This window comes from Cnephaeus nilssonii, assembly GCF_951640355.1.
Source record: "Cnephaeus nilssonii genome assembly, chromosome: 10".
Taxonomy (NCBI): Eukaryota; Metazoa; Chordata; class Mammalia; order Chiroptera; family Vespertilionidae; genus Cnephaeus; species Cnephaeus nilssonii.
Genome location: NC_137081.1, coordinates 28,294,470 through 28,307,118, shown reverse-complemented (window position 1 = coordinate 28,307,118; position 12,649 = coordinate 28,294,470). Strand labels below are relative to the sequence as shown.

The 12,649-nt window shown below is 37.8% G+C and overlaps 1 protein-coding gene across 5 annotated transcripts in view; it reads left to right on the top strand.

Annotated features, from left to right (window-relative positions):
• Positions 1 to 12,649, top strand: part of SPHKAP (SPHK1 interactor, AKAP domain containing) — a 107,340-nt gene that overhangs the window by 68,679 nt on the left and 26,012 nt on the right. For all 5 annotated transcript variants that reach the window (XR_013814093.1, XM_079782413.1, XM_079782411.1 and 2 more), the window contains 2 exons: positions 9,663 to 9,722; positions 11,264 to 11,398. Coding sequence is in view for 4 of the 5 variants with exons in the window: in XM_079782413.1 (XP_079638539.1) it covers positions 9,663 to 9,722; positions 11,264 to 11,398 (195 nt within the window). In the remaining variant the exon portion in view is untranslated. The remainder of the gene's footprint in view (positions 1 to 9,662; positions 9,723 to 11,263; positions 11,399 to 12,649) is intronic.

Genomic DNA, 12,649 nt, shown 5'->3' with positions numbered 1-12,649 from the left:
GAGGTGGTTCCGGTGGCTCCAGTAGTCCACATCCTGTCATTGTCTCAGTTACCTAGCTTCTGTGCCCTCTAGGACAGCCTCAGTACCAGTGCAGAGGAGGCTTTGGAGAGGGTAGTGGTGAGAAGAACGCTTCTGACTCTAGATACCAGTGAAACCGCTGTCAAGAGCCTTTCTAGGGCTGGCAGGAAAATACAGCAATGAGGGAAGAATAATGTCTTAAAACGAAGAGGTTGGTTTTTTGTGTTTTTGTTTTTGTTTTTTGTTTTTTTTCTCATCAGCAAAATGTGAGTATTACCTAAACCACAGACTTTGCAAGAATTAATTGAAATAAAATTTCAGAAATTGTATAACAGCTAGGCTGAAGTAGATAGGTTGGTTGAGCTTGAGCATGGTCCTATGCATGGAAAGGTTGCAGGTTCGATTCCAGGTCAGGGAACATACCTGGGTTTCAAGTTGGATCCCTGGTCAGGGTTCCTAAGGAAGGCAATTGAAGGGATGTTTCTTGCATTGATGTTTCTCTCTATATATCCCTCTCCCTTCCACTCTCTCTAAAAATCAATGGAAAAATGAATTAATGCCATATCTACAAATGTGGATAATCTAAAAAGAAAAAAAAAGAAGTGGGGGGCTCTAACCAGTTTGGCTCAGTGAATAGAGCATTGGCCTGTAGACTGAAGGGTCCCAGGTTTGATTCCGGTCAAGGGCATGTACCTTGGTTGCAGGCACATTCCCAGTTGGGGGTGTGCAGGAGGCAGCTGATTGATGTTTCTCTCTCATCGATGTTTCTAACTCTCTATTCCTTTCCATATAAAAAATCAATAAGATATATTTAGAAGAAAAAAAAAACAGGGTTGAATATGTACTGTATAATTTAAAGCGTGTAAAATAATATAACTTTTTAGGGGCATATATGTTATCTATACTAATAAAATACTAATAAAATGGTAATATGCTAATTAGACCAGACATCTTTTGGACATCCATCTGGACGTCCTTCCAGACAAAGCCACAGTGGTGGGGGCTGAGGCAGAGGCTGTTAAGGGCAATCAGGCTGGCAGGGGAGGGCACTTAGGAGCGACCAGGTTGGCAGGGGAGCAGTTAGGCATCGATCAGGCTGCCAGGGGAGTGATGAGGGGGTGAGCAGGCTGGCAGGCAGGCAAGCGGTTGGGAGCCAGCAATCCTGGATTGTGAGAGAAATGTCCGACTGCCGGGATCAGTCCTAAACCGGCAGTCGGACATCCCCCGAGGGGTCCCAGATTGGAGAGGGTTCAGGTTGGGCTAAGGGACACCCCCCCATGCACGAATTTCATGCACCAGGCCTCTAGTAAGTAATAAATGTTTAGAAAAAAATAATTTAATGCTTTTCATATGTAAATAATGTTTACATAATTAAATGGAAACAAATATTTATACCAAGTAAGTAAGATTTTGGTAGCAAGGGAAGTAGCTACATGTAAGGAGACAAATTTTAATGACTTTACATTCTCTGAAATGGCTGTTCTTTATAAATATTCTATCACAAATTATTTAGGTTGAACCTTATGAAACTGCCATTTTTGAATGAAAAATCTAAAAGCATCAATTTCAAATAGTTCATCCTTATAGATTATAACACAGAAATCAATAAAATGTCATTCAATTTGCTCAGATTTTCTTTCTTTATATTTCATGTAATATTTATAGAAATTCTGCAAAGTTAGGATTTTATTATCCCCCTTTCTTTCTATGGCTAAGCAAGACTATAAACTAGTAAGGGATGGAGCCAGAATTTGAAGTTAAGCTTGTCTATAGGCAAAGTGATTTTTCCTGTCACTTCTTCACTAATGTACCTCAAAGATGGGAGAATGTTCCAGCCACATAAGTGGAGCACTTTTCCCAGGGACCAGCTAAAGAGTCAACATCGGTAAGTCATGGGTCTAGAATTTTCTCCACTGCTCCTTGGTGAAACTTACAGAATTTTAACATTCTGATCAATGACTATTTCCTCTACATGGTAAACGTAAGATTATTTTTAAAGATTCAAAAAAATTAGGTGGTGTTTTGCTGCATAGCTTACTTGTCCAGTTGTATGTTATTAGTTCTTTTATCATGGTTGTTCATAGACGTTGGGGATCTGGGTTAGTCTTGGCCTCTAGGATCCAAGGGTAGTCTATTCCCTCTGTCATTCCTTTGTTGGAACATGCTTATCCAGATTAAGTAGTTTTGAACTGAGAGCATTCAAGAGAGTGATAAGAGCTTATTTAAGACAAAATAAAAGCAGTGTAAGTACAACAAATTTTGAAGGATGCGAGGTGTGGAACCATCATATTGAAATCAAAAGATTTGCTACTGACTAGAAGATCCCCTACCGTCATCCATGATGTCTGTAATAACCCATCTATTGGGTATTTGACCAACATTTGGCTTTTTTCTTTGTCTGCACTACCCCAGGGCATGAATCCTGAAGTTTAGAAATTTATTCAGCTCTTTGTGGGAGATTTTGAAAAATAAGTATTTCCTTAAAAGTAACTCAAATATTCATAAACAGATAAATGGATAAATAAAATGCAATAAATGGAATATTATTCAGCAATAGAAACAAATAGAATTACTTTTACACATTGTGTTGTGGATACACTTTTTCTTAAATTATGTTAAATTAGTCACCAAAAACACATATTGTATGATTCTGGTTATATGAAATCACCAAAATAGGCAAATATATAGAGATAGGAAGTGTACAGGGTGGGGCAAAAAGTAGCTGTACAGTTGTTTATATGGAAAATAACATAATAATTAATAAGTAATAATACAAGAATAAACTCAGTGTTTCACACACAACTGTAACCTATGCTTGCCTCACCCTGTATTAGTGGTTGCCTAGTGTTAGGGGGAGGTTTTGGGAAAGAAATGAAGACTGACTGTTGACAGGTATGTATTCTTTTGTGAATGATGAATATTTTCTAAAATTGCTTTTGGTGACAATTGGACAACTCTCAATATGTGAAAACTATTGAATTATTACATTTTAAATGGGTAAGTCATATGGTTTGTGCGTTATATCTCAATAAAGCAGATCTGAACATGGAAATTTAAAATAAATATTATGTGTTCTTTATGTGGTCAACATATATCAGACATATAAAAGTGCACCCTCTTGCTCTTAACGGAATGTCTTATAAACAACAAAAATTGTGGGAAAATAAATAATTGAGTACCAACCTTAATTTTTAGTTACTTTTTAGGTAATTGCCCTGATGAATGTTAGCTAAAACATCTGTCATTGTTTAGAAATTTCTATACCTTTTATTGTATCTCTTGTCACAAACTGCTTGAATAGCTACTACCCCCAAAACAACATTTTTAAAATATATTTTTATTGATTTCAGAGAGGAAGGGAGAGGGAGAGAAAGATAGAAACATCAATGATGAGAATCATTGATAGGCCACCTCTTGCATGTCCCCCTAGGGATTGTGCCAGGCATGTGCCCTTGACCGGAATCAAACTCGGGATCCTTCAGTCTGCAGGCCAATGCTCTATCCACTGAGCCAAACAAGCTAGGGCAACATTTCAAAGTGTTTTGTTTTTTTTAAATATTGACAATAAGAAAAGGCATAGATGTTTGACATTCTTAGGTGTGAGTCAAACTTTACATTTCATTTGTGTGATTGCTGCAGTCATTTCAAAGCAATAATAACTGTGCAAATGCAGTGCCATTCCATCAGTCCTCCGCGTTCCAGAATGTCTGACAGCACCGTGGCACAGCAACACTGAAGTATAAATTGCCATTTTAGCTATCCACAGCTTAAAGTACTAGTCAGGGGAAAATGCCATATTCTTTAAGAGATAATTTTGGCCCCAGGTCCTGAATCTAGCAGAAACCTTTTGGTTGAGAGAAGAAAGGAGACAATTTGTTCTGTAGAATATCTGTGGATCAGAATTTTATTACCATCACATTAAGAGATCCTATCATCACCACATGGCCAGATGGCTGCATTGTTAAAAGCTGCAAAAGGAAGGAATTGGGTTTCTTCTAAGAGAAAGCATGAGTATATATTTGGTCATGGTAAACATTCACATGCCTAGATTTTAAAGGCAATTTGACATCGTGGTTTTTGTTAACATTTCTAAGCAGGATCTCCATAGGAATGATTTCCTTAACAGGTTTTAGCTGACTTCAGGAGCTATGAGAAAATACCCAGCATTCTGAGCTAAGAACTCCACTGTCCTATAAACCCTTGCACAAGGATTTGCCCTTGGTGGAAGCATAATGCAATGGCATTTCTCAAAGATTGCATCTGACTCTCTGAAGAGTCCAAAATGTTGACTAAAGTAAATATGTGAAAAAATAAAACTGTCCACATACAATATCATCATTTCTTTTTCTATGGTTTCAATTCAAAAAGTCAAACCTGAAATTGTTATATGACATAATAATTATTGCTTTTGTCTGACTTAACTTGTACTGAAGTAAAACTATTTATTAAGTACAGTGAACTCACAAAAGTTGTTATGAATTACAATCTACTTAAAACTATTTTTCCTGTTTCATTAGACTTCAATGTTAGCCTCTTTCTCGTAGTAGCCTTTTACTAAAATATATCTTACTAGAGGCCCGGTGCACAGATTCGTGCACTGGTGGGGTCCCTCAGCCTGGCCTGCAGGGATCGGGCGAAACCGGCTCTCCAACATCCCCCAAGGGATCCTGGATTGCCAGAGGGCACAGGCCAGGCCGAGGGACTCCACTGATACACAATCAGAGCTGGGGAAGGACCACAGGAGGGGTCCAGGGCATGTCCAGCCCATCTCGCCCAGTCCTGATCTGCCGGACCCCAGCAGCAAGCTAACCTAGTGGTCAGAGCATCTGCCCCTGGTGGTCAGTGCACATCATAGCAACTGTTCGAACGGTGGAATGGTTGGACACTTAGCATATTAGGCTTTGATTATATAGGATATCAAAATCTAATAAAATTTCATTATGAAATTTTAAAAATGGCTACATGGTTCTCTTTTATGAAAATGGCTTATAAGTAAAATAAATAACTGTACAATAAAATGTTTACTATGTATAAATAACAACATTGAAGACTTTTGGACTTTTAGATTATGTAAAAGTCAAAATCACAAAGCGACATCGTTTTCTCAGTGATACTTATTCCGATAGCATTTCATTTTAAAACCATAATAATGACAAAAGGGAGCCATTTGGATGTAAAAGTGATGTGCAGACATCAAATCAGCTCTGTTCTGGAGGCAAGGAAGGGGGTGTGTGTGTTCTCTGGGTGATGATGTGTCATGGACCTGGTGGAGCGTGTCTGTAGATGGTCGAAGTAAGGCCATGTGCAGGCACAACATGAACTGCTTTTTATGTGAAGAGAAAGGATCTTCCATTCCAAGAAAAACATTAAAAACCTTTATGTGTTTATTACCGATTATGGGTCTCAAATTTTGCCTTTTCCCATTTTTTAGCAAATCCTTATTCATAGGACAAAGAAGTCATCCTAAGTACTTTTTTATTTTTTTATTTTTCAGTTACAGTTGACATTCAATATTATATTAGTTTCAAGTGTAAAGATAACTCCATACCATCACTTCAGATTGAGGTGAAGAGTCAACTCAGAGTCGTTACACCACATCCTCAAGTGGCTGGTGTCTCAGATATATAGCCTCAGCCTCCCTGCTCAAAGCATCCTCACCAGACCCTAAGCATTCCTTTCAATACACCAGAGAACCATAGTGCAGAATCTCCCACGCTTTAATATTTTAGTCACATATGACACTCACACTGACCCCCAGACACTTATTTTCAATTTCCCATTGCCAAAAGTTTCCTTATAACCTCCTATAGAGATGGACATATCTCATTCTAACCCTCAGGTCTTTCCCAACTCTTCTTGCACAGGGAAGATTCATGGAATTATGATTTCTTGTTTCATCCAACTCTTTAAAAAGTCAACTGAATCACACCCAGAGTCTTCACTGAGCAGAAAAAAGGCATTTTGCTCTTACCTTTGATCTCACTTCTGGAATACCTCTAGGAGGTGCCTCTTGCCTTGGACTTCACAGCCTCTGTCTTCTCCCTCTCCTCACCTCATGCTGACCAAAGAGCCTCTTATCATTACTTAGCAGGTGCTGGTTCAGGAACAGTCATCCATTTGTTGTTTGTGCCATTTTTCCTCTTCTGCTTTTGTAGGTGTCCTGCCTGCCTTACAAACTCGCCTCACATCCAGCCTTCTCTGCAAATCCAATGTGATTGAGCTCATTATCCCAACTTCCTCCAGCATGCAGACCTGTCACTCCTGTGATACTTAATAATGTTATCATAGTTATAGCAATGTGTTCTGCCTGAAGACATACCAAGACTCCCTGTGAATAAGAACAATACCTCATATTGCTTGTCTTTTCAGCACCAGCACCAAGACCATACACCTTGGAGAGGGGAGCGCTAAGTCCCCTCACTAAACTACACACAACCCCTACCTACCTCACTCCCTCCAGCGCTTCTAGACAAAGGCCTGTCTTGCACTCCACTTGAGGTTCAGCATTAGTGGATGCCTAGTACATACCTAAATCTCAAGTAAAAAAATCCAACATCATGAAGAGTGAACATACACAGAGGGCAATTCCGTCACAAGGACCATTTCACCACAATGTGCATTTACTGTGAAATCATCAAAGCTTAAAGGTCTAGGCTTCTCGGGTGCACAGGCTCCACGCTCAGTGACCTGGGGAAGGGGGTTTGCCAATGTGCCCACATGGTTATATGTTTTTGTAAAATTTTCAAAAGGAAGGTATTTTAACTGCAATTGTTTCCTTCCATTCAGACTCCCACTATATCTTACCTTCCCTTGTATGGAGAATCGTTGGAGTGACCACAGACAGGTGTGGGGTCTTACTTAAGGGAAATTGAGTGGCATTGTGTTTTTATGAACTATATTCATGTGATTTGAGGGCACTTTCATGGATGTTTAAGTGATAGCTAGCCATCCACATGTCAGATTGGCCTCCAGAAATACTCCCACCATGGACAATGGCAACTCAACCAGATGTTGAGATATGAAGGTGTCAGCTCAGAGATGATTTTGCAATATAAGCATGTCCTACTATCCCCAATACCAGAAATATAGATGGTAGAGAGAAAACAAGGAAACTAGCCTGTTGAGAATTCTTCCTGTCACCAGACATGTAAAATTATAAATCAAGATTGGGTTCTCTCCTGGAAGAAATTTACTTGATAATACAGTATTGAAAATAACAACTAACTCATCATTTGTGTTTCTTTTTTCTTTTTTAATGGAAATCAATAAAAAAGAATCTACCCAAATTCTTATATTTGTATAGCAAAAACCTTTATTACAAGTAATAGGTATGCCTATAACAACCCATATATCAAAGAAATTTTACAGTGGTTTCCCACTAAATTTGTCAGCAACCTAGAAAATTTACAAGATATTATCAGCAAAGGTTTGTGAAGCTAAAAAAAAATGTGCAGACAACAATATTATAGTAAGACTAGGTTATCTTTCTTTTCCTTTTAGAGAAAAATCTAAAGCTGCTGTAATATGAAGAGACAGATATTATGGAGCTAAAATGTAGGGAAAAGGTATTGTCGAGGTGTATTGTCAGTGGATTGGTTAAAATATCACTTTTCCGGAAGTTGTCATGTTTGCAGTATTTCTCAGCCTTTTTGTATTTGAAATTTGTTGCCATTTCTTTTCTCCTTCTAAAGAAATGAATATTCACTTTCACACCTAAGTTAGAATTTTCAATTTAGTTTTTCTTTCCCTTAAAGAGGGTCTCCCAAAATTGCATGTACATCAGACCCTAAAAACCTGGATCATCCCCAAAGAAAGATATATGCACCAAGTATAAGCAAGTGGTTGGCTTATGCTTTGCTTTATTTCCGTCTTGGCTCATCTATTAAGTGTGAAGAGTGTCCTCCAAATGTAGGCAGAGTTCACATACAGCCTGAAATGAATGAAAAGTAAGTTCATCTTCAGAAAACTAAAGACAGTATCAGAGGGCAGACAAGTCGTTATTACAAATGTCTTTCTTTGGTCTCTGCTTTGCCCGCTCCCACGGTGATATAAGATAATAAGAACCCAGGGTCAAGGTAGTGCACCTTTCTTCAAGGAGAATGGAAAATTGTCTAATCAATTCAGTAACTGCCATCCCAGGTGCATGCTATTAAAAGCTCTGGAGGACTAACGAATATTGAACCAGTTTTCCAAGGACAAAGTTACTGCTGTTATATAAATATCCTGAAACCACTCCAGATCATGAACCCTTTCCAAGTACCACTTACTACTTATGCTTCTCTTGGCAAAAGAACTCCTGCTCACTTCCTCCCTATTTACCCATCTTAATAACCCAAAGGAAGAGGGCCTCTGAATGAGAGTGAAGGTGGCACTTTCTTCCCCCAAATGGCCATCTAGTTATTCTCAACAACAGCATTCTGAGGATACACTGTAAAAATATTGGGAGCCCAGGAAATCTCCCATTATTGGGGAGAGTAAAACGGTAGCAGTCTTGACACTTCAGCAATCTATAACTATTTTACTTTAAGGACTTTCCCAAAATCTTTTTATTATGTTTTTGTTTTGTTTTGTTTTTTAACCTCAAAGGAAAAGGTATGGACTATGAGAAACCATGACCAAGAACAACTACGAAATCAGAAAGCAGCATATACCTGCAGGCATCGGCTTAAGTCCAAACATCTGAATAAATAGCCAGATAATTAATGTTCTCAGTTTTACATGGCCAAACCAACTTGTTAAGAATAAATACCTTTGGATGATTTGTAGCAAAATGTTATAGAGCCTCATTCCCATTTCTGACTCTTCCCTTTCTGCAGGCCCTTCTGCCCTCTAATCAGTCTCTCTCCCTCCCTGCTTCTCTAGAGTGTGTAGAACTTCCCACCTCCAAATATCACTCATGCTACCTGACCTCCCAGGGACACCCTCTTGTTCCCCACCCACCAAGATCCTAGCCAACTCTCAAGAGTGTATCTCACCTCTTTGAAACTTTTTTTTTAAGTTTTCTTCTTCCCGTCTCCCTCTGAATGCCCATAGTACATTTTTATCCATGGGATGTGTTTGAGATTTAAGTTACTGTTGTTCTGCATTACTATTTGGTATTGTAGCTGTTGTTTTTATGCTCTAACCTATTCAGACATGTATTTAAGATGGCTAAAAAGAGGCTAGCTATGTAATAAGATTAAATAAATTAACTTAAAACCATGAAACAGAGAGAAATCCACTTAGCATACACTATATTAAAAGTGAGAGGAGAGAGGAAGCAGGAAATGAGAAGAGGAAATAGGGAAATGGGAAGACATGTTTATTGCAATTATTAACAGAGGTTTAGAGTATTACAGTCTTTTTTCCTATTTCATGAGATTCGATAACCCTTTATAAACCTGAAGATTTTGTTGTAACTGTTACATTGACTCTAATACAAAGACACTGCTTTGTTTACTGGGCCATGAAAGGAAGAGGGCATTTGGTTGGATCAGTGGGAATTATGACCAGGGTATAGAAGTTTGCATAGAAGCCCAAAGATAACATGTTCAATCAACAATATTAAATGTGTAGAACTCAAATCATTTGCCCCCAACTGATTCCTGCTTTCTTCAAAGAGAACTGCCAGGTTTCTTAACTGCCTCTTTTGCCCTCTCTCCCAGGTCTGCTTTGTGAACCTGGATGTGAACAAGGATGAGTGCAGCACAGAGCACCTGCAGCAGGTAACACTGGGACTCAAGCTCTCCAGGAGCTCATTACAAGGGTGGGCTGCACTGATGGGAGAGCCAACATGTCTTCATCTCTAAATGATGCTCACTTTGTAGGGGACTGTTGACTATGATGGTTTCATCACAGCCCATCTCCCTGACCCCTTTCCTTCACCTTCCCATGCAGTTTGCCTGCCTTATATTTGTGAAACTTGTTTTCCCAAGAGACAGAGCTACTCTCCAAGCAGGCACTTCCTCCTCCCACCATTTTCTTAAAGTGGCTTTTTCTGCTCTCCCCGTCTCCACTCTCAAGCACTGTCTGAGATAGCTTTTCCAAGGTTTTTCCAGCCCTTTCCTCTGGCTCTCAGGGTTGTTGCTTCCTGCTGCTTTTTCATTATCAAATGTTTTATCACCAACCTTGCTTTCCCAGTCCTACACTTCCCTGGGGCTCAAACGTTTCACACTCTACAGCAGCTAAATATTCTAAGATCATCCAAAGTTGTGAGAATCCTGATGTAAATCCTTGACAACATACAGGAACTTGAAGGCTCATGCCATCCTTTGTGCTATAGCCTCTGGGCACAATGGGAAGAATGATTGGTGTGATGATCATCTCATGCCCAGAGCTGCAGATGGTTTGATCTCACTATTTAATGTAATGCTTTTAATGTATAACAGCATGTCATGTGCAGCTTGATTATCACAGAACAATAGACCTGCAATTACTCAGGACTCCTGTAATGTTTTTGTTTTTTGACAATGCTTCATCTGAAGCTTTCCAGTAAGTTCCAGATATCATTCATCTGTGTAGTACTGGAAGGGTTTTAAAATAAATTGCACATATGATTTCATTTGATGGGATTATGGTTCAGTGTCCATCAAAGAGAGATGCCAAAGCAAGTTGGCATCATAAGAACTGTGTGTTTGGAGATTTATATGAGTGATTTGAGGCAGTTTTTTGCTCTGGCTAAGAGTAGATACTTTGGCACTGACTTAGCTACATACACTTTTGTGAGGTCTTAATCTTCTCTGGGCCTCAGACTACATAAGTGTAAAAAAAATGTAATAGTGGTACTTAATCCCTGTTGTGGGAATTAAATGTAGTAAAATGTAACATGTAAAGACTTCAGTTAGCTTATTTCCAAGTATATAGAGCAAAATCAATGTTAGTAATTATTTTATTATTGGTATTATTATTGACTTTATTAGAAAATAAGATGATTATTAATCAGTAAGTCTCTTACCCCGGGACTTAAAAGAACACAATTTCTAAACTACTAAGTATACCTGTGGTGTGACAGCAATTGTTAAATGCTAACTTTTGGAAGTTTAGTACTAACAGTTTTTAAAAGTTTTATATTTAAAGACTCTTCTACCAATCTAAACCTTTATGCTTCAATTTCACACAATCTCTTCTAGTAATAATTTAGTAGATTAAGTAACCTATAGTATGAATAGTTATATGAGTATATTATTTTTGTAAGTAAATAGTTTTGGGGAAGTGTTTTGGAAGTGAAAATAAATCATCTAAACTAATGAAGATTCTTGCTCTACAGAAATTGGTCAACGTTTCACCAGATCTCCCAAAACTTATCAGCTCCATGAATGTCCAAAAACCAAAAGAAAATGAAATTGTCCTCCTCAGTGGGTTAACATCAGGAAATCTCCAGACAGATTTTAAAGTTTCACAGGTAAGAAGTATAGGCTCTTGATGAGGTGCTCATTAACTAGTGATGTTATCAATGGTTGGCTCTTGGCAAATATCAGTATGAACCCCAACTAGATGCCTCACATAAACTCTTATAACATAAAAATAAGAACATCTCTGTATTTAATAGTTCATTTGTATTTCTCTGAAATTTTGCAACTTAGAGTTTGACAGACCTTTCTTTACATCAACTCAAGTTCATAGTGCTACGTGGCACTTAAACTAGAACAGACACACTAGACATTGATTGGTTAGCTTGGTTTTCTGAAAATATACTGGGTAGTAAAAAGCAGAATTGTCTTCTGTTACAAGAATAACACCAAAATTCTAATTCATACTATGTGGTCCCAGAATCCCACAGTTTCTTCTTTCTGGATGTTTTTTAGTTCTAGGATGCACCAAACAGCCAAGTAGTAAGTACAAGATAGCAGCCCCCAGGATGCAAAGGGAGTTTCTTGGTCCCAAGGAATGAAATTTCCAAAAGAAAAAAATTCTACTAAAAATAAAGTAGGGATTATTGTTCTCATCCAACACCCTGTTGTCCATTGTTATTAGATAAATCACTATTATACTCTTTATCTGAAGAAAAATAAAAATATACAAATTGTTTAATCAACTTACAGAAAAATACATAAAAGATTTCTAAAGGCACATTGTATAAAAGGTTGCTAATTTTCTCAAATAAGATATGTTTATAGTGAAAGCTATAGATTAAGATAATAAGCATTTGTTTTTCTTCAAATTGTCCTTTCTTGGATTTTAGTTTTGCTGCAAATTTTTAAATAACTTATTCTCCAGTATTTCAAATTATCAAAAAATTCAGAGGCCCACCCACTATTTCTTGCTCTACTCCTGATGCTTTGTAAAAATCTACACACAGTCCATTACAACTTGTTAAGCAAGCTAGAACAAAATCCTTGGAGTCAATCTAATAATACATTTCCTTAGTGAGAAAATTAATCGTCTAAAAAGAGAACACAGAAATGGCTCTAAATACCCTCTTTTTATATTAGGCAAAATCATTATGACCAAAAGTAATTTATAAACCTCAGTTTTAAGAGTATTTCTGGACCAAGCCTATTAATTGGGATTTCTAATTAAACATATCAGAAAATTGACTTAAGCACAGAGAAAATGCATTGTCTCATGTAAATAAAAATCCAGTGGGTAGATTAAATACTAGGGATTTGAACAAAGTCATCAGACACGCGTATTCTCTTGTGGCCTCTCTTCT